The following is a 24,224-nucleotide window of genomic DNA, read 5'->3' on the forward strand; positions in this document are numbered from 1 at the left end:
GCAATTTTTTTACATTTATTTTTTAAGGATGAGTCAAATTGATTCTCTTGTGGATGAGACTTAAAGGGAAAGTTCCTCCAAAAATTAAAATTCTGTCATTAATTTACTTCATGTTGTTCCAAACCTGTATGACCTTTTTTTCTAGTGTTATTTTAGTGTATTTTAATATTTTGAATGTGCTTTTATGTTGAAGTACAAAATGTACTATTTTATTTTATCTATCCATCATTCTATCTGTATGATGTTTGTTCATCTACCCATCGTTCTACTATCTGTCGTTTTTCTGTTCTATCTATCCATCATTCTATCGTTTGTTCGATACTAAAATTAAATAAATAAAAAAAACTAAATAGAAATAAACTAATAAACTAACATTTTAATAAAACTGAAAATATACTTAAACATTCTATTTCAGATATTTTTAAATTTTTGGTCTAATATGTATTTTTTATTTTAGCTTAATTTCAATTAACAAAAAAAAAATCAACTTTTTCATAGTTTTACTTTTCGTTAACAAAAATAACACTGTCTTTTGACAGACAGATAAAATGATGGATAGAACGAAGAAACAATAGATAGAATGATGGATATAACAAACAAATGATAGAATGATGACAGAGCAAACAACAGACAGATAAAATGATTGATAAATGGAACAAACAAGTGATAGATAGATAGATAGATAGATAGATAGATAGATAGATAGATAGATAGATAGATAGATAGATAGATAGATAGATAGATAGATAGATAGATAGATAGATAGATAGATAGATAGATAGATAGATAGAATGGTCAAACAAAAGATACACAGAACGATAGAACGATGGATGAACGAACAAACAGACAGAACAATGGATAGATAGAATGAACGGATGAGTGATAGAGCGATGGATAGATAGAACGAACAAATGATAGATAGAACAGACAAACAAAAGATACCTAGAACGATGGATGAACGAACAAACAGACAGAACAATGGATAGATAGAATGAACGAACGAGTGATAGAACGAAGGATAGATAGACAGAACGAAAAAATGATAGATAGAACGGACAAACAACAGACAGGTAGAACAATGGATAGACAGAACGAACAAACAATATAATGATGGATAGATAGAACAAAGAAACGATAGATAAAATGACAGAGCAAACAAATAACAGACAGATAAAATGATGGACAGATGGAACGAACAAACAGGTAGAACGATGGATAGATAGAATGACCAAATGATAGAACGATGGATAGATAGAATGAACAAATGATAGAATGATGGATAGATAGAATGAACAAATGATAGAATGATGGATAGATAGACAACGGATAGAACGAACGAACAAACATCAGATAGATAGATAGATAGATGATAGATAGATAGATAGATAGATAGATAGATAGATAGATAGATAGATAGATAGATAGATAGATAGATAGAACAAACGACAGGTAGAACAATGGATAGATAGAACGAACAAACAACAGACATAATGGATAGATAGAATGAACAAACATTAGATAGATAGATAGATAGATAGATAGATAGATAGATAGATAGATAGATAGATAGATAGATAGATAGATAGATAGATAGATAGATAGATAGATAGATAGATAGAACAAACAACAGGTAGAACGATGGATAGATAGAATGAACAAATGATAGAATGATGGATAGATAGAATGAACAAATTATAGAATGATGGATAGATAGACAACGGATAGAACGAACGAACAAACATCAGATAGATAGATAGATAGATAGATAGATAGATAGATAGATAGATGATAGATAGATAGATAGATAGATAGATAGATAGATAGATAGATAGATAGATAGATAGATAGATAGATAGATAGATAGATAGATAGATAGATAGATAGATAGAACAAACGACAGGTAGAACAATGGATAGAACGAACAAACAACAGACATAATGGATAGATAGAATGAACAAACATTAGATAGATAGATAGATAGATAGATAGATAGATAGATAGATAGATAGATAGATAGATAGATAGATAGATAGATAGATAGATAGATAGATAGATAGATAGATAGAACAAACAACAGGTAGAACGATGGATAGATAGAACGAACAAACGACAGACATAACAATGGATAGATAGAATGAACAAACATTAGATAGATAGATAGATAGATAGATAGATAGATAGATAGATAGATAGATAGATAGATAGATAGATAGATAGATAGATAGATAGATAGATAGATAGATAGATAGATAGATAGATAGAACAAACGACAGGTAGAACGATGGATAGATAGAATGAACAAACATTAGATAGATAGATAGATAGATAGATAGATAGATAGATAGATAGATAGATAGATAGATAGATAGATAGATAGATAGATAGATAGATAGATAGATAGATAGATAGATAGATAGAACAAACGACAGGTAGAACGATGGATAGATAGAATGAACAAACATTAGATAGATAGATAGATAGATAGATAGATAGATAGATAGATAGATAGATAGATAGATAGATAGATAGATAGATAGATAGATAGATAGATAGATAGATAGATAGATAGATAGATAGATAGATAGAACAAACAACAGGTAGAACGATGGATAGATAGAACGAACAAACGACAGACAACAATGGATAGATAGAATGAACAAACATTAGATAGATAGATAGATAGATAGATAGATAGATAGATAGATAGATAGATAGATAGATAGATAGATAGATAGATAGATAGATAGATAGATAGATAGATAGATAGATAGAACAAACGACAGGTAGAACGATGGATAGATAGAATGAACAAACATTAGATAGATAGATAGATAGATAGATAGATAGATAGATAGATAGATAGATAGATAGATAGATAGATAGATAGATAGATAGATAGATAGATAGATAGATAGATAGATAGATAGATAGATAGATAGAACAAACGACAGGTAGAACGATGGATAGATAGAATGAACAAACATTAGATAGATAGATAGATAGATAGATAGATAGATAGATAGATAGATAGATAGATAGATAGATAGATAGATAGATAGATAGATAGATAGATAGATAGATAGATAGATAGATAGATAGATAGATAGATAGATAGATAGATAGATAGAGGGGTCAAAATAAATAAATCACTGGACTCAAGTGAGCTTCTCAGTATGAACTGCGATTGAAGGCTGGTTTCTCCTCTTGTCCTGCAGATCTCCTCATCAGGTCGGTGGACAGTGTGTTTGTGTTCCAGGAGGCCGTGGAGGGAGACTCCAGCGCAGCCGCTGCGTACGACGCTATAGTGGTGGAACAGTGGACAATCATTGACGTGAGTTACACTCAAACACAGTCTGCTTTCTGTTCTACAAACTACAAATGGAGTATTTTGCAAGAAAAAAAAACGTGAAAGAAAGAAAGAAAGAAAGAAAGAAAGAAAGAAAGAAAGAAAGAAAGAAAGAAAGAAAGAAAGAAAGAAAGAAAGAAAGAAAGAAAGAAAGAAAGAAAGAAAGAAAGAAAGAACAGATTCTGGAAGCGCAGCACGACCTGCACAGAAAAGCCCTGGAACGTCCCGTCTGAGTGACAGTAATGGGCCCTTCTTCTCCTCAGTCTGAGCCATGCTTGTTGAAATCAGATATTGTGCCAGTTCTCCATTGATTCTTCTCAAGTTGGTCTCGCTCAGGTTTATTTGGGCTAGATGTGTGTTTGTGTTAGTTAGGACTGTGTACTGATGCTATCAGCGTAATCGAGTTTTGAGCTTTATTTTATAATCCTGCGGCTCTCCTCTCTCTCTCTCTCTCTCTCTTCTGCTCAGCCATGACAGTGTTTCTGAAGTGGAAGGACACACTGTTTCTGCCCAGCATTATTCAGTGCGGCTCGGCCGACGGGCTGCATTCAAATGTAACTCAGCTCGACATTTCCCAGCATTCAATACGATTGTAATTTAACGATGGTGTTCAGTATTGTGTAAGCGCATGTCACCAGAATCATCTACAGATTCTCGGACGGAAGGGTGTTTTCACTAACGCAGTGAGACGCTCTGAATTGATATGTTGAGCTGCTGTCTGGCTCACTGTCTGCCGTCGGCCCATCAATCACTGTCTCGTTTCCTGTCACTGATATTTCTGTCTTCAATGAGCCTGTGTGTTTATTTCAAATGTCTCGTGAATCATGTTTCTAGAACAGGATCAGACAATCACGGCACATCACTCACTCACTCAGTTTCTAATGTAGCGCTACAAATGATAATTCATGATGATACCATTCAATATAATATATAATTATAATATATATATTATAATTATAATATTATTTATTTAGTTATTGTAATTAGTTGTGAAGCATTTTTTTATTTATACTGTATGTGTGTATAAATACACTATGCAAATATATATATATATATATATATATATATATATATATATATATATATATATATATATATATATATATATATATATATATATATATATATATATATATATATATATATATATATATATATATACATACATACAGGTGCTGGTCATATAATTAGAATATCGTGAAAAAATGTATTGTAAATTATTTTAAAAAATTTAACTTTCATTTATACTAGATTCCCTACATGTAAAGTAAAACATTTCAAAAGTTTATTTATTTATTTATTTATTTTTAATTTGTTGATTAGAGCATACAGCTAACAAAAGTCCAAAATCCAGTATCTCAAAATATTAGAATATTTACATTTGAGTTTCATTAAATGAGCATCCCTACAGTATAAATTCCAGGTATCTCTTGTTCTTTGAAACCACACTAATGGGGAAGACTGCTGACTTGGCAATGGTCCAGGAGACAATCACTGACACCCTCCACAAAGAGAGTAAGTCACAGATGGTCATTACTGAATGTGGTGGCTGTTTACAGAGTGATGTATCAAAGCATATTAAATGTAAAGTTGACTAGAAGGAAGGCAAAGGTGCACAAGCAACAGGGATGACCACAAGCTTGAGAATACTGTCAAGTAAAGCCGATTCAAACACTTGGGAGAGCTTCACAATGGGTTGAATGAAGCCGGAGTCAGCGCATCAAGAGTTACCACACTCGGACATCTTCAGGAAAAGGACTACCAAGCCACTTCTGAAACAGAAACAACGTCAGAAGCATCTTACCTGGGCTAAGGAGAAAAAGAACTGGACAGTGAACAGTGGTCAAAAGTCCTCTTTTCAGATGAAAGTAAATTTTGCATTTCATGTTGAAATCATGGTCCCAGAGTCTGAAGGAAGACTGGAGAGGCACAGAATCCAAGCTGCTTGAAGTCAAGTGTGACGTTTCTGAAGTTAGTAATGATTTGGGGGGGCCGTGACGTCTGCTGGTGTTGGTCCATTGTGTTTTATCAAGTGCAAAGTCAATGCAGCCATCTTCCAGGAGATTTTGGAGCACTTTATGCTTCCATCTGCTGACAAGCTTTATGGAGATGCTGATTTCCTTTTCCAGCAGGACTTTAGCACCTGCCCACAGTGCAAAAACCACTTCCAAGTGGTTTGCTGACCATGATATTACTGTGCTTTATGGGCCAGCTAACATGCCTGACCCCTGAATCTATGGGATATTTTCAAGAGAAAGATGAGAAACAGTCGATCCAACAATATCCAGATGATCTGAAGGCTCAATAGTGCCTCAGCAGTGCCACAGGCTGATCACTTCCATGCCACACTTCACTGATGCTGTAATTTGTGCTAGGAGCAAGTCATTTGCTGTAATATGTGCTGCCGACCAAGTATTGAGTGCACAAATGAACATACTTTAAAGAACTTGAACTTTTCTGTTTTGAAAATCCATTTTTTGATTGATCTTAGCAAATATTCTAATATTTTGAGATACTGGATTTTGGACTTTCATGAGCTGTACGCTCTAATCATCAAAATAAAAATACAAAAAACTGTTGAAATGTTTTACTTTACATGTAGGGAATCTAGAATATATGAAAGTTTCATTTTTAAAAATAATGTACAATAAATTATTTATACAATATACAATAATTATTATACAATAAAAAACTTTTTCACGATATTCTAATTATATGACCAGCACCTGTGTGTGTATATATATATATATATATATATATATACAGTGTAAATATATACTATATTATGCATAATAAATAAATGCAAAAATACTGCATTTATTATTTACACAAAATGTATGTAGTTATTTGTAGTTGGTTTACAAATTTTTGTTAATACAGTATTTTTGCATTTATTTATTGTTTTTTATTATGATGTTCTGTCTGCTGTTTGTTCATTCTATCCATCATTCTGTCATTTGTTTGTTCATTCTATCCATCATTCTGTCATTTGTTTGTTCATTCTATCCATCATTCTTTCTGTCTGCCATTTGTTCATTCTATCCATCGTTCTGTCTGTCATTTGTTCTATCTATCCATCATTCTTTCTGTCATTTGTTTGTTCATTCTATCATTCATTCTTTCTATCTATCATTTGTTCATTCTATCCATCGTTCTTTCTGTCTGCCATTTGTTCATTCTATCCATCGTTCTTTCTGTCTGCCATTTGTTCATTCTATCCATCGTTCTGTCTGTCATTTGTTCTATCTATCCATCATTCTTTCTGTCATTTGTTTGTTCATTCTATCCATCATTCTATCTGTCTATCATTTGTTCTATCTATTCATCATTCTATCCATCATTTGTTTGTTCATTCTATCATTCATTCTTTCTATCTATCATTTGTTCATTCTATCCATCGTTCTTTCTGTCTGCCATTTGTTTTATCTATCCATCATTCTTTCTGTCATTTGTTTGTTCATTCTATCCATCATTCTATCTGTCTATCATTTGTTCTATCTATTCATCATTCTATCCATCATTTGTTTGTTCATTCTATCATTCATTCTTTCTATCTATCATTTGTTCATTCTATCCATCGTTCTTTCTGTCTGCCATTTGTTCATTCTATCCATCGTTCTATCTGTCTGTCATTTGTTCTATCTATCCATCATTCTTTCTGTCATTTTTTTGTTCATTCTATCCATCATTCTATCTGTCTATCATTTGTTCTATCTATTCATCATTCTATCCATCATTTGTTTGTTCATTCTATCATTCATTCTTTCTATCTATCATTTGTTCATTCTATCCATCGTTCTTTCTGTCTGCCATTTGTTCATTCTATCCATCGTTCTATCTGTCTGTCATTTGTTCTATCTATCCATCATTCTTTCTGTCATTTTTTTGTTCATTCTATCCATCATTCTATCTGTCTATCATTTGTTCTATCTATTCATCATTCTATCCATCATTTGTTTGTTCATTCTATCATTCATTCTTTCTATCTATCATTTGTTAATTCTATCCATCGTTCTTTCTGTCTGCCATTTGTTCATTCTATCCATCGTTCTATCTGTCTGTAATTTGTTCTATCTATCCATCATTCTTTCTGTCATTTGTTTGTTCATTCTATCCATCGTTCTATCTGTCTGTCATTTGTTCTATCTATCCATCATTCTTTCTGTCATTTTTTTGTTCATTCTATCCATCATTCTATCTGTCTATCATTTGTTCTATCTATTCATCATTCTATCCATCATTTGTTTGTTCATTCTATCATTCATTCTTTCTATCTATCATTTGTTCATTCTATCCATCGTTCTTTCTGTCTGCCATTTGTTCATTCTATCCATCGTTCTATCTGTCTGTCATTTGTTCTATCTATCCATCATTCTTTCTGTCATTTGTTTGTTCATTCTATCCATCATTCTATCTGTCTATCATTTGTTCTATCTATTCATCATTCTATCCATCATTTGTTTGTTCATTCTATCATTCATTCTTTCTATCTATCATTTGTTCATTCTATCCATCGTTCTTTCTGTCTGCCATTTGTTCATTCTATCCATCGTTCTTTCTGTCTGCCATTTGTTCGTTCTATCCATCATTCTGTCATTTGTTTGTTCATTCTATCCATCATTCTGTCTGTCGTTTGTTTGTTCATTCTATCCATCATTCTTTCTATCTATCATTTGTTCATTCTATCCATCGTTCTTTCTGTCTGCAATTTGTTCGTTCTATCCATCATTCTGTCATTTGTTTGTTCATTCTATCCATCGTTCTTTCTATCTGTCATTTGTTCATTCTATCTGTCTGCCGTTTGTTCGTTCTATCCATCATTCTGTCTGTCGTTTGTTTGTTCATTCTATCCATCATTCTTTCTATCTGTCATTTGTTCTATCTATTCATCATTCTGTCTGTCGTTTGTTTGTTCATTCTATCCTTCTTTCTATCCGTCATTTGTTTGTTCATTCTATCCATCGTTCTTTCTGTCTGCCGTTTGTTCGTTCTATCCATCATTCTGTCTGTCGTTTGTTTGTTCATTCTGTCCATAGTTCTTTCATTTGTTTGTTCTATCTATCCATCATTCTGTCCATTTAATATTAATATTTCCACATAATATGTGTACATATAAAAACAAAACAGGATACATAACTAAATAAATTGATCACCATTCAATATTATACCTGTAAATCATAAGAAAATGTTTAATTGTATGCACAAATCTCCAAAGCACTTGTACGGAGTAACTGAGCCCTGTTTGTTCAATACGAGTCAAATTGAGTGAGGACTCTATTCTTGTCGTAAAGGAAAATCAATAGGCTGTGTAACCTTGGACATGTAATGCAGTGAGGGCGCTCTGTCAGAAGAGCTCAGCCCCTGAACACAACCACAAAAAAACAGTTTTCCATTTCAGATTTCCTTGAGGAATAATCCTTGAAGATTTACTCACAGCAACACTTATTAGTTTTGATCCACTGAGAAGGAAATTGCTTTAACAGGCTTTTATCACACTCGCAGTATATAAGGGTGCGTTATTAAGAGGAGAGCAGCGTACTTTAGAAAGCTGCAGTGCAGCTGAAGGGACGAATGGACTCCTGTGTGTGTCTATGAAGTAAAAAAAGGTCATGGTGAGATTACAGTCATGCCGGGTTCAGACGACACAATATTTCGAACAATACAATGCCCCTGGACCCCCTAGAGGGACCGAGGTCCAGCCAACACAGTCTCACAAAATCCTGTGGGAAACACTGCATATGATAGAGTTCTCAAAATAAAAACCTAATTAATATTATTATTAAAATACCTTAAATACATGCATGTAAAAAAAAAACTTGCATGATGAGCCAGAAAAAGACCTGTGTTTACTGAATTTAATCTTTTAAAAATCACTGTTTTACTACATTAGGGCACTTTAAGTGTTTTTCACATTAATGTTCCCCTATTTGTAGTGATGAAACAAGTGCTGTATATGGATCAGAAGTGCACAAAATTTGCATTTTGTTCACATGTTATTGTTTTTCTTCTTTTGCAAGGTGATCACATGACTGAACTATTAATTGTGAGATATCAAGTCAAATTTACAAGAAAAACAGTGCATTGATGTCATTTAAAGTACATGTTTTATAGTATTTTTTTACTTTCTGGTAGAAACAGGCTTCCAATAAAAATTTGTTTTAAAGATAATTGCATTAAAATTACTTTGAAAGAAGAAATAGCTAAGTAAAGCAATTACAAGAAATAAACTATATTTTAAATTGCATCTTTTTAAATAAATATATAATGCATTAATTCATTAATTTAATGTTTTTCCTTTAATCCATATGTGCTGCATCACAAACAGTTATAATGATCCATTTTAAGAGTTACATTTGCTGTGTGAGCTTCTCCTGTATTGTTTATGCCTTGGGGGCTTGGGGGCGGGGAGCACGAGCTCATTTGCATTTAAAGGTACACACACCAAATCAGTGCATTTTTTCTCCCACCCAAAAATAGGCAGTTAAAACATGGTATAATAAAAATCTATGGGGCATTTTGAGCTGAAACTTCACAGACACATTCTGCGGACACCAGAGACTTATATTACATCTTGTAAAAAGAGGCGTAATAGGCAGAAATTGGCTTCCATGAGGACTTGTGTTGGGAGGATTAAAAAAAAACAGCCAAAAATTGTGTCGTGCTGACATTGTAATGACCTAGTAGCAACCACAGGTGGTGATAATTGTGTTTGTGAAGTACAAACACTGCTTTACCTGTATAAAGAGCCCTGAACATTGTCTGAAATTATAATATTGGAAAGATTAACATGAATGTGAAAACAGTTACTGCGATGCTTGATCCCTGCGTCCTTCTGTGAGTAAACACAGACAGATCAAGGCCTGGGGATGTCTGGAAAAACTGCTAAAACCAATCGCAATGTGAAATTTAGAGCCTCGGATTCTTTTCTCATGTTTTGACGTCTGTCCAGTCTTAACTCTAATCACTTTTACCCGGATCTGTTTTCTTGAAAGCATATAGAGAAGTCTTTCTCACTGGACCCTGATGAGAGAGATTTAACAAAGTTGACCAAGTTAAACAAGTTAACGACGGTTATGTAAAGCTGACTGTTTGAAGCACACTGTTGCTAACCCAATTATAACTGGAATAAGATTACCATAACGTGGTCGCATTAGGATGCTAATGACAAAATTAACAAAGTGTTGTGCATGAGAATGTCTCAAACTGTGCTCAACAAAGTCAGTCAGTTCAAGTAGCTGTAAGAGAAACATCAAAGTTGAAGCTTCAATGAAATTGCCTGAGCAACCTTTGAGCAATATAATTTTCCTGGGGCATTATATATTTAGTATGTAGTTAGAGCTGAAGGTAAAGTTTGAAGGTCAGTGCAGTCACTGGAGCAGTGTGATATCTAGACTGTAGATAGGCCATTAAAACACGTCCTTTGGCAATGTAACCTTTATGGCTCCTGTGGAGGTGAGAAAAACACGCGACCTGCCGTTTCCTTGTCTGTGTGAATGTGGCTGAACTACACGACTTGGTAATGAAAAAAATCAGACTTTTCAAATCTTTCATTAGCAGTGGGATGAGTCTATTTCCAGTAAACTGAGTCTTTAGTAACTTTATGATGTGCGAGACGAGTGATTTTAATGCTACCGACAGGAGGTTGCTGTCAGAGCGTGAGAATATATATATATATAGCAAATCACAGGCAGTCGAACGTCTATGACAGCGTTCTGTAGACCCCGGGTAGAAAAGTGTGATGTAGGTGTAAAATAAGGCCGGACTATTTTTAGGTGTTGAGAATGGAAGTCTGTAATCTGAAAAGGTTAAATACAAGAATAGATCTCTCAGATCTTCTGGTGCAGTCTTTGATATTTTTCCCTTAAATATGTTTTTTATTCATGCTTTGGAGGAAGTTTGGTTGAAAGAAGTCTCTTCTGCTCACCAAGCTTGCATTTTGATCAAAAATACAGTAAAAATTGTAATATTGTGAAATATTATTACAGTTTGAAAAAAACTGTTTTCAATGTGAATATATAATTAGATGTAATTTATTTCTGTGATCAAAGCTGAATTTTCATTCTTCAGTGTCACATGATCCTTCAGTAATCATTCTAATATGATGATTTGATGATCAAGAAACATTTCTGATTATTATCAGTGTTGAAAACATTGGATCAGGATCCTTTGACAAATAGAAAGCGTTTATTTGAAATCTTCTGCAGCATTATACATGTTTTTACTGTCACTTTTTGTCAATTTAAAGCTGAATATTTGTACTAATATCTTCAAAAAAATCTTACTGACCCCAAACTTTTTAAATGTATTTCTGAATTTAAACCTTAAGTTGTGTCCCAAATGACACTAGGGCTGGGTATTGACACAATTTTCACAATTCAATTTGATTACTATTCACATGCTTTCGATTCGATTCAATTCGACAAATTTTCTTCAGGAAAAAAATCTCTCAACTAATGTGGTTAAATTAACTTATTTATATACAAACACTTAAATTACACTCAATGACGTTTTTATTATAAATAAAGTTTAGAATTACATAATCATATTTCGTTTTTTTTAAATATAAACATTTAAATCGCAGCTGATTTATTCAAACATGCATTAAATATTGAACATAATGAATATGTAACGGTGCATAGCTATATTTATCAGAATGCTGCTTTCTAGAGCACTTTTCTAGCTGACTAATGAGTTTATGGTCACTGAGTGTGTTTTTCTGAGGTAAATGTGACGTTACGTGACATTGTGTTTTATTGAGTCTTTCCGAGGTTGAAGCACTGATTGAGCGATTACACGAGACATGATACGGATTTCAGTAAGTTGTACTGTATATTTTAACATACCTTCAGATGTTCATGCATGTTTATTTCGCTGAAACTGGTATTAAAATGGAGGAGAGGATGATCACATGCTTCTCTTTAACTGAGGCGCTAAAGCGATCTGTCACGCCACATTAAAAAGCGCCAAAACAGTATTTATTTTTTGAATCTCATAATAAGATGGACGTCATTTGAAATCCGAGACTTTGCTTCATATCAAAAGAAACAAAGATTATTGCGATTTATTGGATGGGAGGCACTACATATTCTGCTCAACTGAAAACAGACTAGACTAATCGATTCTTGGGATTTAAGAATCGATATTGGTTCATAAAAATCGATTAAAATCGAGAAATCAATATTTATTACCCAGCCCTACTATACACTTACACAATGTTCTCGACCATGTAGTGTATGAATTTTATAAGGTTATTTCATCATTCAACATCAAAACCTTTAATCATCAGGATGCACTTTTTCTTTTTGGAAATATCAGTGTGAATGCAGGACTCACACTAATTATACTACAAAACGCCTAGAATAGTGCATAAGTATGTGAATTGGGATGCACCTTTAGTCTTGGCATTAAAGATGCACCAAATCATTTCTGCACAAAACAGGTTACAAAAGTCAGTCCCTAGTTCCGCCTTATCGATGATCGTGATGATTGGTTGGGAAGCAATGTGTAGTCTGACATGTTTCTTGTCCACGACGCAAAAATATCATGTAGCCTGAATCATTTCTGCCCCATTACCGGCACCAAACAAGTTTCCCGAACACTCCCTGTGTCTTCTATTGGTTGGTCAGATCTTCAATAAACAGTCCCGCTCATAATTCACACCACTGGTTGAGTCGGTGTTGCTTTTGAAAACACTACAATGTTTACACTTTCACAAAGTCAACCAACAAATTACGTTTACTTATTCCAGTCCTCTAAATATAGAGCTTCATCAGCTTCAAAGTCAACAGCTGAGTCTTAATAAACACCCCTGGTCTTGATGTGAATTATTCCTGCACATTATTCAATAAAAGCTGCTCCACCTCTGAAACCTTTTTCAATCCTGGATAACATCATCATCATCATCCTCCCCTCTTGTCCTTCCTCTCCCCTCAAACCACATGACTCTTTATCTCACAATCCAATCAGTTACTGATGGATAAAATCAAGTTCCAACCACAACTTTCGTCTCATCCATCTTCACTCTGAAATGCGCCACATTACGAAAGCTGACTTGCATATGTTGACTTTACGATCGAGGAGTCTCGGTTCTGCTCTATTTCACTGAGCTCCATGCTGAAAGAGTGTAGCACTTCAACAACATGTAGATGTTCACACAATCTCACAGCAATGGAAAGCCATTAAACAGACCATATTTTCTCAATTCTCCTCCACTTTCAAGTCTGCGGAGCCATTTACAGGGTCCACTACTGGGACGGCTTCCAACAAAAACCTCTTCTCACATATCTGGATTCCCCAAAGACTGCCGCTGTGGCCCTGGCCAATGCAAATACCCAAAAACCATTTCAAAAGAAACCCGGCCTCTGAGGTCTCAACACACGACCCACAATAATGTCATCCAATCTAGGCGAAAGGGCTTCATAACTAGGAAGGGCGTTGAAACACAACCTCCTCAAAGTACTAAACTAAGAGTCTGGCTCTGTCCCAAAGACTGCGTGGGAAGAGTTTCTGTAGGCTTTATGATTATTCTGTACACTGAAGGCATTCCCACAATGCATTGTGACAAAAAAGTTGATGGTATACAGGTGCTGGTCATATAATTAGAATATCATGAAAAAGTTCATTTTTTTAATTGTAAATTATTTTTAAAAACGAAACTTTCATATATTCTAGATTCCCTACATGTAAAGTAAAACATTTCAACAGTTTTTTGTATTTTTATTTTGATGATTAGAGCGTACAGCTCATGAAAGTCCAAAATCCAGTATCTCAAAATATTAGAATATTTCCTAAGATCAATCAAAAAATGGATTTTCAAAACAGTAAAGTTCAAGTTCTTTAAAGTATGTTCATTTGTGCACTCAATACTTGGTCGGCAGCACATATTACAGCAAATGACTTGCTCCTAGCACAAATTACAGCATCAGTGAAGTGTGGCATGGAAGTGATCAGCCTGTGGCACTGCTGAGGCACTATTGAGCCTTCAGATCATCTGTATATTGTTGGATCGACTGTTTCTCATCTTTCTCTTGAAAATATCCCATAGATTCAGGGGTCAGGCATGTTGGCTGGCCCATAAAGCACAGTAATATCATGGTCAGCAAACCACTTGGAAGTGGTTTTTGCACTGTGGGCAGGTGCTAAAGTCCTGCTGGAAAAGGAAATCAGCATCTCCATAAAGCTTGTCAGCAGATGGAGGCATAAAGTGCTCCAAAATCTCCTGGAAGATGGCTGCATTGACTTTGCACTTGATAAAACACAATGGACCAACACCAGCAGATGTCACGGCCCCCCCAAATCATTACTAACTTCAGAAACGTCACACTTGACTTCAAGCAGCTTGGATTCTGTGCCTCTCCAGTCTTCCTTCAGACTCTGGGACCATGATTTCAACATGAAATGCAAAATTTACTTTTATCTGAAAAGAGGACTTTTGACCACTGTTCACTGTCCAGTTCTTTTTCTCCTTAGCCCAGGTAAGATGCTTCTGACGTTGTTTCTGTTTCAGAAGTGGCTTGGTAGTCCTTTTCCTGAAGATGTCTGAGTGTGGTGACTCTTGATGCACTGACTCCGGCTTCATTTGCCTCACTGTGAAGCTCTCCCAAGTGTCTGAATCGGCTTTACTTGACAGTTTTCTCAAGCTTGTGGTCATCCCTGTTGCTTGTGCACCTTTGCCTACCCAATTTCTTCCTTCTAGTCAACTTTACATTTAATATGCTTTGATACATCACTCTGTAAACAGCCACCACATTCAGTAATGACCATCTGTGACTTACTCTCTTTGTGGAGGGTGTCAATGATTGTCTCCTGGTCCATTGCCAAGTCAGCAGTCTTCCCCATTAGTGTGGTTTCAAAGAACAAGAGATACCCGGAATTTATACTGTAGGGATGGTCATTTAATGAAACTCAAATGTAAATATTCTAATATTTTGAGATACTGGATTTTGGACTTTCGTTAGCTGTACGCTCTAATCAACAAATAAATAAATAAATAAATAAATAAATAACTTTTGAAATGTTTTACTTTACATGTAGGGAATCTAGTATAAATGAAAGTTTCATTTTTTTTTAAATAATTTACAATAAACTTTTTCACGATATTCTAATTATATGACCAGCCCCTGTATATATATAGAAGGCAGCTGCTTATGTAGGCAGTAGACAGGAAGTCATCTCACTGTTTAAGAGCAGAGCCTCTACACTGAGAACCACTACATTAAGGCCTCAGAGTCATCATGTTGTTATCTATTCTGAACTTTCCAGAGTGACTCATGTATAAACGTACATTTCGTGCATGCAAGGCTGTACCAAAACCTTATTGCAAGTGAAGCATTATCACGTAGCGCTGTCTTGTGTTATCATTATGAGCGTGGGCGCGTGACTGACACGCGACATGGTTTCTTTTTGAGGACATGTGCCGTTAAACCGCTCTGACTTCCTGTGCGCTCCTGAAATGAGGGTACAAGCTTTCTCTTTAAAACCACAGTACAACCCCTAACTGTTCAAAACAACCCTGTTTGATTAACACTTCTCTCTGAATTACACAAATGCATTCATGCATTCTTTATTGCAACATCTGTTATATTAGCAGAACAGAAATAAACCTTAATCTTTATCACTTGAACTGAATCAGACCTGATAATCAGGTCAACAACTTTTGACCTGTTTTTTCTTGCTATGAACATCCGTTAACATTTAATTTCTTCATTTTACCCATTGCAAATGGTGATTTGGTGATTTGTTTCCAATCACAATAAATCCACATCCTCAGTAGATGGGTCATTGATGAATAAGGTTTTTTAAAAAACATTATGGAGATATAATTTTTTTTTTTTTTACGTTTTATTAAGTGTTTACAATGAGATTATGTGGATTTTATAATTAATCATCACTGCTTTTGTCATTTTTTTTACAAGATGGACAAACCAAAAAAACTAATTCGGTTTAACCAAAATTTTGGTTTTACCAAATGACGATATTTTCACACAATGCTATCAGACTGATATCTAGCAAAAGGACAATCAAAGATTTTATATTTAGTACAAGTTTATAAAATATTACATTTTCCGTGTATTATAGCGGTTGCAAAAAATAAAAAACCTGATGTTTCGGGACATGCATATGAGCGAATGTAAAAAAAAGAAAGTTAGTTACTTTGCTTAATGACCATGGTGTCCTTTGCAGGTGTCTGAATGATGTCACATCCTGTCACATGATATTGACCACATGACTTGGTCCCTTTATATCGGTTACTCCGAATGACATCAATGAAATTAATTTTTCCGGACATTCTTTCTCATAACAAAGCAACGACTTCTACACATAATTTTAATACCATTTTGCACTTTGTTGATATATGATGTTATAAAATCATGCCAGAATAAAAAATATATACATTTATTACATTTTAAGATATTTTAATCACAAATTAAATGGCTGTATTGGCCTTTGGACGGTTAAACCGAATGACCTTTTGACACTTCAAAATCTTTAAAATACCTCACATGCTTTAAATTTCATATCTTTGTTTATTATTATTATTATTATTGTTCCTTTGGACATATAAATGACCCATCACATCACTGACCCATATGACACATTGCTCACTGTATCTATATCTACATAAATTATTTAAATTATTCAGCTTTTCTCCATAAACATCCTCTAGTATGAAGATTGACAAGCAGTTTTTTTAATAGATGTTGTGTGTTTGTCAACCTTTTAAATATGCAAATTATTCACAGCATGCTGCTCTGAAATATCTGAGCAAATGTCCGTGCAAATAACAAGAACAAAAGAGTCGCAATATAAAAAATGTCTACCTAAAGATGTAAATTTGCTACTTAAGTGTGACTTTGTAGCATTTTTACATAGCAACTTTTTTCTTTTCAGGGTTTACAGGTGAAGACAGACTATATTCCCTTGCTGCAGTCGCTGGCTTCATTCGGATGGAGACTCACTTGTGTGCTGCCTACACCCATCGTCAAGACTAACAGGTAGTGCACTGCACTGAGACTCCTTCGAGCTGAAATAATTGCCTTAAAGTTAGGCTACAAGTTTCAATACGGATTCTGAAACTGATTCTGAAGAGCGATATCAGCTGAAAAAGCTGTAAAGATGCATGCTTTGAGAATGCACTGCACGAAAATAATACACTATTTTCAACATAACACACTAATCCTAATCTCACTATATAGTACATGAGATTAGGATTAGTGTGTATGCAAATTGGAGAGCATATTTGTGGTATATTCAGATGGACTTCTAGCACTATGAACATTCACATGGAAATAGTGAAATCACACTGAAATCATACATTTCAATGAACGCTGATGATTTGAAGGAACATGAGCGATCACTGTGCATGCAACAAAGTGGAGAAAAATTAACTATGCAATTGATCAGTGAAGCAACCGGAGCTCATATGATAAATGAAGTCACCTTTATTTCTATAGCATTTTATACAGATTTTTTCAATGATGCAAACAGAATTCAATGCATCTATAAAGCAGCTCTAGAGAAAACAGTTCAGTTCTCATCAAAAAGTGTCTGTGCAGTCAATAATACTGCTTATTATGAAGTATTATAATAATATCCTGTGAGATACTGTCGAGTGTAGGCCAGATTTCACTGCTTTGTTATGATCTTCATGCAAAGAAAAAAGCATGGAAAATATGTGAGGAATTGGCAGCATTTTAAGTGAGTTTGATTCATGCATTGATAATCATGTTCATGATGCTTTATGCACCTCTGTGATTAATATTCAGAACACTTTCCTCTGCAGAATGTTCATTTTTAGTGGCAAGAAAACAGATTCCGTATTAAAACATTATTATACTATGGGCCTGTTGAATGCTTGATTGGTTGTCAAACATTCTAAGGTGTGCAGTTATTTTCAGCAAACGCACGGCTAAAGTAGTTCCAGGCAGGTTTTGACCGCGTTACAGTTCTATATCACTTCGCCAAATGATTTCAGTTATTTCAAAGGTCCTTACAGCCGACAAAAGCAAAAAAACAATGTTTTGTCAGCACTGCCCCGCGACTTAATTAATAAAATAGCTACATGACATTTCTCAGTATCGTGGTGGAAACGACACTGTTCTTGTAGCAGTTAAAGGGTTAGTTCACACAAAAATGAAACTTCTGTCATTAATTACTCACCTTCATGTCGTTCTACATCTGTAAGACCTTCGTTCATCTTCAGAACACAAATTAAGATATTTTTGATGAAATCTGATGCCTCCATTGACAGCAAGATAATTAACACTTTCAATGCCCAGAAAGCTACTAAAGACCTATTTAATACAGTTCATGTGGTTCAACCTTAATGTTATGAAGTGACTAGAATATTTTTTTGTGCACCAAAAAAAAACTAAATAACGACTTTATTCAACAATATCTAGTGATGGGCGATTTCAAAACACTGCTTCATGAAGCTTTACGAATCTTTTGTTTCGAATCAGTGGTTCAGAGCATGGATCAAACTACCAAAGTCATGTGATTTCAGTAAACGAGGCTTTGTTACATCATAAGAGTTTTGAAATGTTTAAAAATTTCAATGGTTCAGAGCGAGGCTTCATGAAACACTGAAACGGTTCAAGCAAATGAGCCGAACTGTGTCGAGGCTTGGAAACAATCCGATTCCCATTCTTAGTACATTGCATGCCGTGCATGCATTAATTTGAACCACGACAGCTGGCTTGATGCAGATAAATTGACCCTTAATAAACTTTAACTAATGTTGGCAAATCTGCTTCAAAGGTAAATTAGTTGCTAATTACAACATTTAAATAAAAAGTGCCTGTACGAATACTAGAAATCGTGAATACAGCCTAAATAATTAAGTAATCATGTAATTTTGATTTTGAAAAAAATTTATTTATCTATTATAACATTTATGTCATTCTTCTGTCATTTTATTCGCTTGACTGTTTCCTTATAAATGTCAACAAATTTGTCAAGTTTTTCGTCAGGGTGTCTTTTTTAAATATATTATGTCATTACGTTGCCATCTTGACTCCAGTCAATCGCTGCATTGCTGATCGTGGTTTCGAGTATCGATCTGCCCTTTTCAGGGAACACGAGAATGCACAGTTATCTCAGACAACTTAATCCAGATATTTTAATCCAATCCAAGTTCAGTTATCACGATTAGAAGATCTGTCAAATCATCTCAGATGTATTAAAGGTGCCCTAGAATCAAAAATTGAATTTACTTCATAGTTGCATAGTTGAATAACAAGAGTTCAGTACATGGAAATGACATACAGTGAGTCTCAAACTCCATTGTTTCCTCCTTCTTATGTAAATCTCATTTGTTTAAAAGACCGAAGAAGAACAGGCGAATCTCAACATAACACCGACTGTTACGTTACAGTCGGGATCATTAATATGTATGACCCCAATATTTGCATATGCCAGCTCATGTTCAAGGCATTAGACAAGGGCAGCCAGTATTAACGTCTGGATCTGTGCACAGCTGAATCATCAGACTAGGTAAGCAAGCAAGAACAACAGCGAAAAATGGCAGATGGAGCAATAATAACTGACATGATCCATGATATCATGATATTTTTAGTGATATTTGTAAATTGTCTTTCTAAATGTTTCGTTAGCATGTTGCTAATGTACTGTTAAATGTGGTTAAAGTTACCATCGTTTCTTACTGTATTCACGGAGACAAGAGCCATCGCTATTTTCATTTTTAAACACTTGCAGTCTATATAATTCATAAACACAACTTCATTCTTTATAAATCTCTCCTACAGTGTAGCATTAGCCGTTAGCCACAGAGCATAGCCTCAAAATCATTCAGAATCAAATGTAAACATCCAAATAAATACTATACTTACGCGATTAGACATGCTGCATGACGAACACTTTGTAAAGATCCATTTTGAGGGTTATATTAGCTGTTTGAACTTCTTTTATGTTGTTTAAGGCAAGCGCGAGCTCTTGGGGTGTGGAGCACGAGATTTAAAGGGCCACACACCCTGAATCGGCTCATTTCTAATTATGCCCCAAAATAGGCAGTTAAAAAAATGAATAAAAAAAAAAAATATATGGGGTATTTTGAGCTGAAACTTCACAGACACATTCAGGGGACACCTTAGACTTATATTACATCTTTTATTTATTATTATTACCTTTAAGCAAGGTATGAAGAACGGACCCCTGGTCAGAAAAGTGTTTTGCTATAAAAACCCATGCAAATAAACACCTTTTACAAACCCATTGCAAATGTTTTATTGAAAGTAACCAATAAGATTGAATATCAAGTGTATGTATAAAAATGCTGCTTTTATCATTTTCCAGGGCTTGTTTTTCTTCTTCCATGGATGGCTCAGATAAACAGGCCAATAACTACTATTATTCTTTTTAATGATAGACCTTACTAATGTCTAATTAAAATGTCTACAATGTATATAACTGAACAGAGATCAGGTAAAACCTATAGACTTGATTCATGGGATCATCACCCCAGTGGTGAACCACTGAAATTTAGAAACGTTTCGAAACGCTTATGACGTAGCCTCGTTTACTAAAATCACGTGACTTTGGCAGTTTGATCCACGCTCCGAACCACTGATTCAAAACAAAAGATTCATAAAGCTTCATGAAGCAGTTTTTCGAAATCGCCCATTTCATGAACTCTTTTAAATATGATTTTAGTAGTTATTTAAAGTGTTAGTTACCTTGCTGTCAATGCAAGCCTCACTGAGCCATTTGATTTCATCAAAGAAATCTTCTTTTGTGTTCTGAAAATGAACGAAGATCCTACAGGTGTAGAACGACATGATGGTGAGTAATTAATCATTTTTGCGTGAACTTACCCTTTAAACACTACTGAACACTATTGAGAGACAGGCAATTCACACACTTAAAGCCCCCATGAAATCAAAACTGAAGTTTTTTGGCTTTTAGTATGAATATGTTAAGCTAGTGTGCTCCAAAACAATGACAAAATGGCATTTAGAAGATATAAGCCTTCAAAACTACAGTCTCTCACTTTCACCAATGTGGATCAATGATTTGGGTGACATCACCCTGCACTTCAGCTTCTCGTCAGATCTTCTGTCCAATCAAATGCTCTCCAGAATCTGAAGCGTCCCGCCCCCTACACTATAAATAGACAGTGAAGCTGAGGCTAAAATCGGTCACTTGTTCACACACTATTTTCCAACACAAAAGAATGCTTTAAGGACAAAAACCAGACAAATGCATTGAAATAAAACATATAAACAAAGCCTTGATGCGCAGTATGAGATCTGAACTGTAGTATTAGCAGAATAATTGACACCAGGCCGTTGAATTATCAGAAAAATAATGCACACATGTATGCACACAAATCACATTAGGGCATCCAGAGGGAGAAACACCCATACGGTGACTAGACGACCTCCAGATAAAATCTCTGTCAGTGTGAACGAGCTTCAGATGTAGGAAACATCAATTGATCGATTGAGTTTGTGTAAACACCACATGGGGCGTCATTTCCAACATCGAGAACAATAGTACAACCCACAGAGAGTAATGGTACATCCCAAACCCCAACCGTGACAAAGTGCTCGGGGTATAAAGACCTCTGCGGACCTCATCGAGTCTCACCGCCAGCACGAGGGCAGAACATGACTGTTTGCTCGCTGTAATGAAATGTCAATACAAGCTAACTGATGAGTCCTGTAATGGCAAGAGGAAGCTTCCGGCGATGTTGAACTGAAGTTCACCAAGTAATCTCCATCTGTCATACCCACGCCTGCGCTGGGACGCTCCCGCATTGGACTTTCTCTCACACGTCAGCCTTCAATCCGTCCTGCAGCCCCTGCTGATTAATTACGGGCCTATTTTAAACTTTCACAAAATGCCACAACACAGCTACGTGGTTAATTAATCAAGACGTTGTCCTAGATACAACAGAACCGTCACTTTTCAATGTCTTGGAAACGGCTGGCCTTGTTTTCTTGGGTCGTGGAAAACATAACACATGGGTAAGACTCATGGTACTTACTGGGGGTGATAATCAACAGAAAATTCCTGATGTTTAGTATTACAGTTTAAAACTGTCACCCCCACTTTTTGTTTTAGACAAGAAAATGCACTATCCAAACTTAAATGGTTGTAATTCAAGAATTCTTTGGAGTATAGACATAAGGTTGGTCTTGTTTTAAAGATGAAATTTGGCAGATTATTGTAAAAGTGAAATAACTTATGTAAGTGAAACAGAAAAAAAGTTATAAAATTATGTTTATGAAAATATAAAATGTTAAAATATAATATTTTACATAAAATATAAAATATATATTTTACAAAACAAGTTTTACTCTAAATCTGCAAGGAAATCAAAGCCAAAAATCTGAACAAGTTGTGTTCCAAATTTCAAAAAATGAGCTTTCAGTAAGATTTTGTTTGGGCGCAGTACCACACTTTTTCACTAGATGTGTCACGATCACCATCTGTTCCTGTCATGTTCCTGTCACATCCCGGACTACATTTCCCATGATCCTCCATTGCTCATCACCTGCACTCACTTCACAATCATTCCACACTAATCACCACACCCAGCTGCAGCTCATTATCAGGACTATAAAGGACTTTCACTCACACCACCTCAGGGCGAAGTCTTGTTGTCACTTGTGTCACATTTCTGAGCGTTTCCTTGTATCCTGTTTGCCTGTCTGTGATTGATTTTGCCTGATTCCTGTTTTACGACCCATTGCTGCCTGCCTCGATCCTTGCCTGTACCCTGACTACGACTCTGCCTGTTCCTTATTGCTCCTGTTTGTTCCTGTTTGACCCTGCCTGAACGACCACGCTCACTTCTAATAAAAGCTTGCAGATGGATCTCTGCCTCAGTCCCACTTCATTACAGAAGACTTCGCCTCACCCAGATCCAGCAGCTTCGGTGAGCATGTCCAGCCTCAGCATGGACCCAGCATGGTGTCTCGTCAGCCTGCGTCAGGGTAACAGTACTCTCGAGGCACATATCCAGAAATTTTTGGGGATTGCTAATTTATCTGATCTGCCGGACCACGCCCTCATTGACTTCTTTACCTATGGATTAAACGAACCATTAAAGAACTGCTTACTTACCAATGGTCCCCGAGGGTCGCTCATGGAATTTCTGGACTTTGCCCTGTTCACTGTCGGTTCACTTTTTACTGTGGGTATCGCAGAGGAATGCGACACCACAGTGAATCACGTCATGGCGGCCGCTAAAGAGAACACTCACAAAATGGCGGCCACCACAACAACATCACATCACGTCTCCGCTGATCGCCCAGAGCAACGTCACGTCTCCGCTGATCGCCCAGAGCAACGTCACGTCTCCGCTGATCGCCCAGAGCAACGTCACGTCTCCGCTGATCGCCCAGAGCAACGTCACGTCTCCGCTGATCGCCCAGAGCAACGTCACGTCTCCGCTGATCGCCCAGAGCCCGTTCCAGCCAGTGTATCCGTTCCCGAGCCCGCTCCAGCCAGTGAGTCCACTCCAGTCCAGCATGCTTTCCCTGTCAGTCCTGTGATGGCCAAGAGGGCTGTCTTCACTTTTTATGTCTTGGCTGTCATGCGTGCGTGGAGGATGTACTGAGCTCTATGGACTTGGGAGCAGTCTGCCAGCCCGAGCCCGCTGTTGTCCCAGAGCAGCCCGCTGTTGTCCCAGAGCAGCCCGCTGTTGTCTCAGAGCAGCCCGCTGTTGTCCCAGAGCAGCCCGCTGTTGTCCCAGAGCAGCCCGCTGTTGTCCCAGAGCAGCCCGCTGTTGTCCCAGAGCAGCCCGCTGTTGTCCCAGAACGGCCTGCTGCCGTCTCAGAGCAGCCGTTTGCCCCGCTGGCCGCTTCGCTCTCAAGTTCGCCGCTTGCAACGCTCTCAAGTTCGCCGCTTGCAA

General features: G+C 36.0%; 1 protein-coding gene across 3 annotated transcripts in view; it reads left to right on the top strand.

Moving 5' to 3' along the window:
- The window catches only part of LOC137037881 (raftlin-like), a 133,977-nt gene that overhangs the window by 85,662 nt on the left and 24,091 nt on the right, over positions 1–24,224 (top strand). For all 3 annotated transcript variants that reach the window (XM_067412256.1, XM_067412274.1, XM_067412265.1), the window contains exons 7-8: positions 3,216–3,331; positions 17,237–17,340. In XM_067412256.1, the coding sequence (XP_067268357.1) occupies positions 3,216–3,331; positions 17,237–17,340 (220 nt within the window). The remainder of the gene's footprint in view (positions 1–3,215; positions 3,332–17,236; positions 17,341–24,224) is intronic.

This window comes from Chanodichthys erythropterus, chromosome 2 (genome assembly GCF_024489055.1).
Source record: "Chanodichthys erythropterus isolate Z2021 chromosome 2, ASM2448905v1, whole genome shotgun sequence".
Taxonomy (NCBI): domain Eukaryota; kingdom Metazoa; phylum Chordata; class Actinopteri; order Cypriniformes; family Xenocyprididae; genus Chanodichthys; species Chanodichthys erythropterus.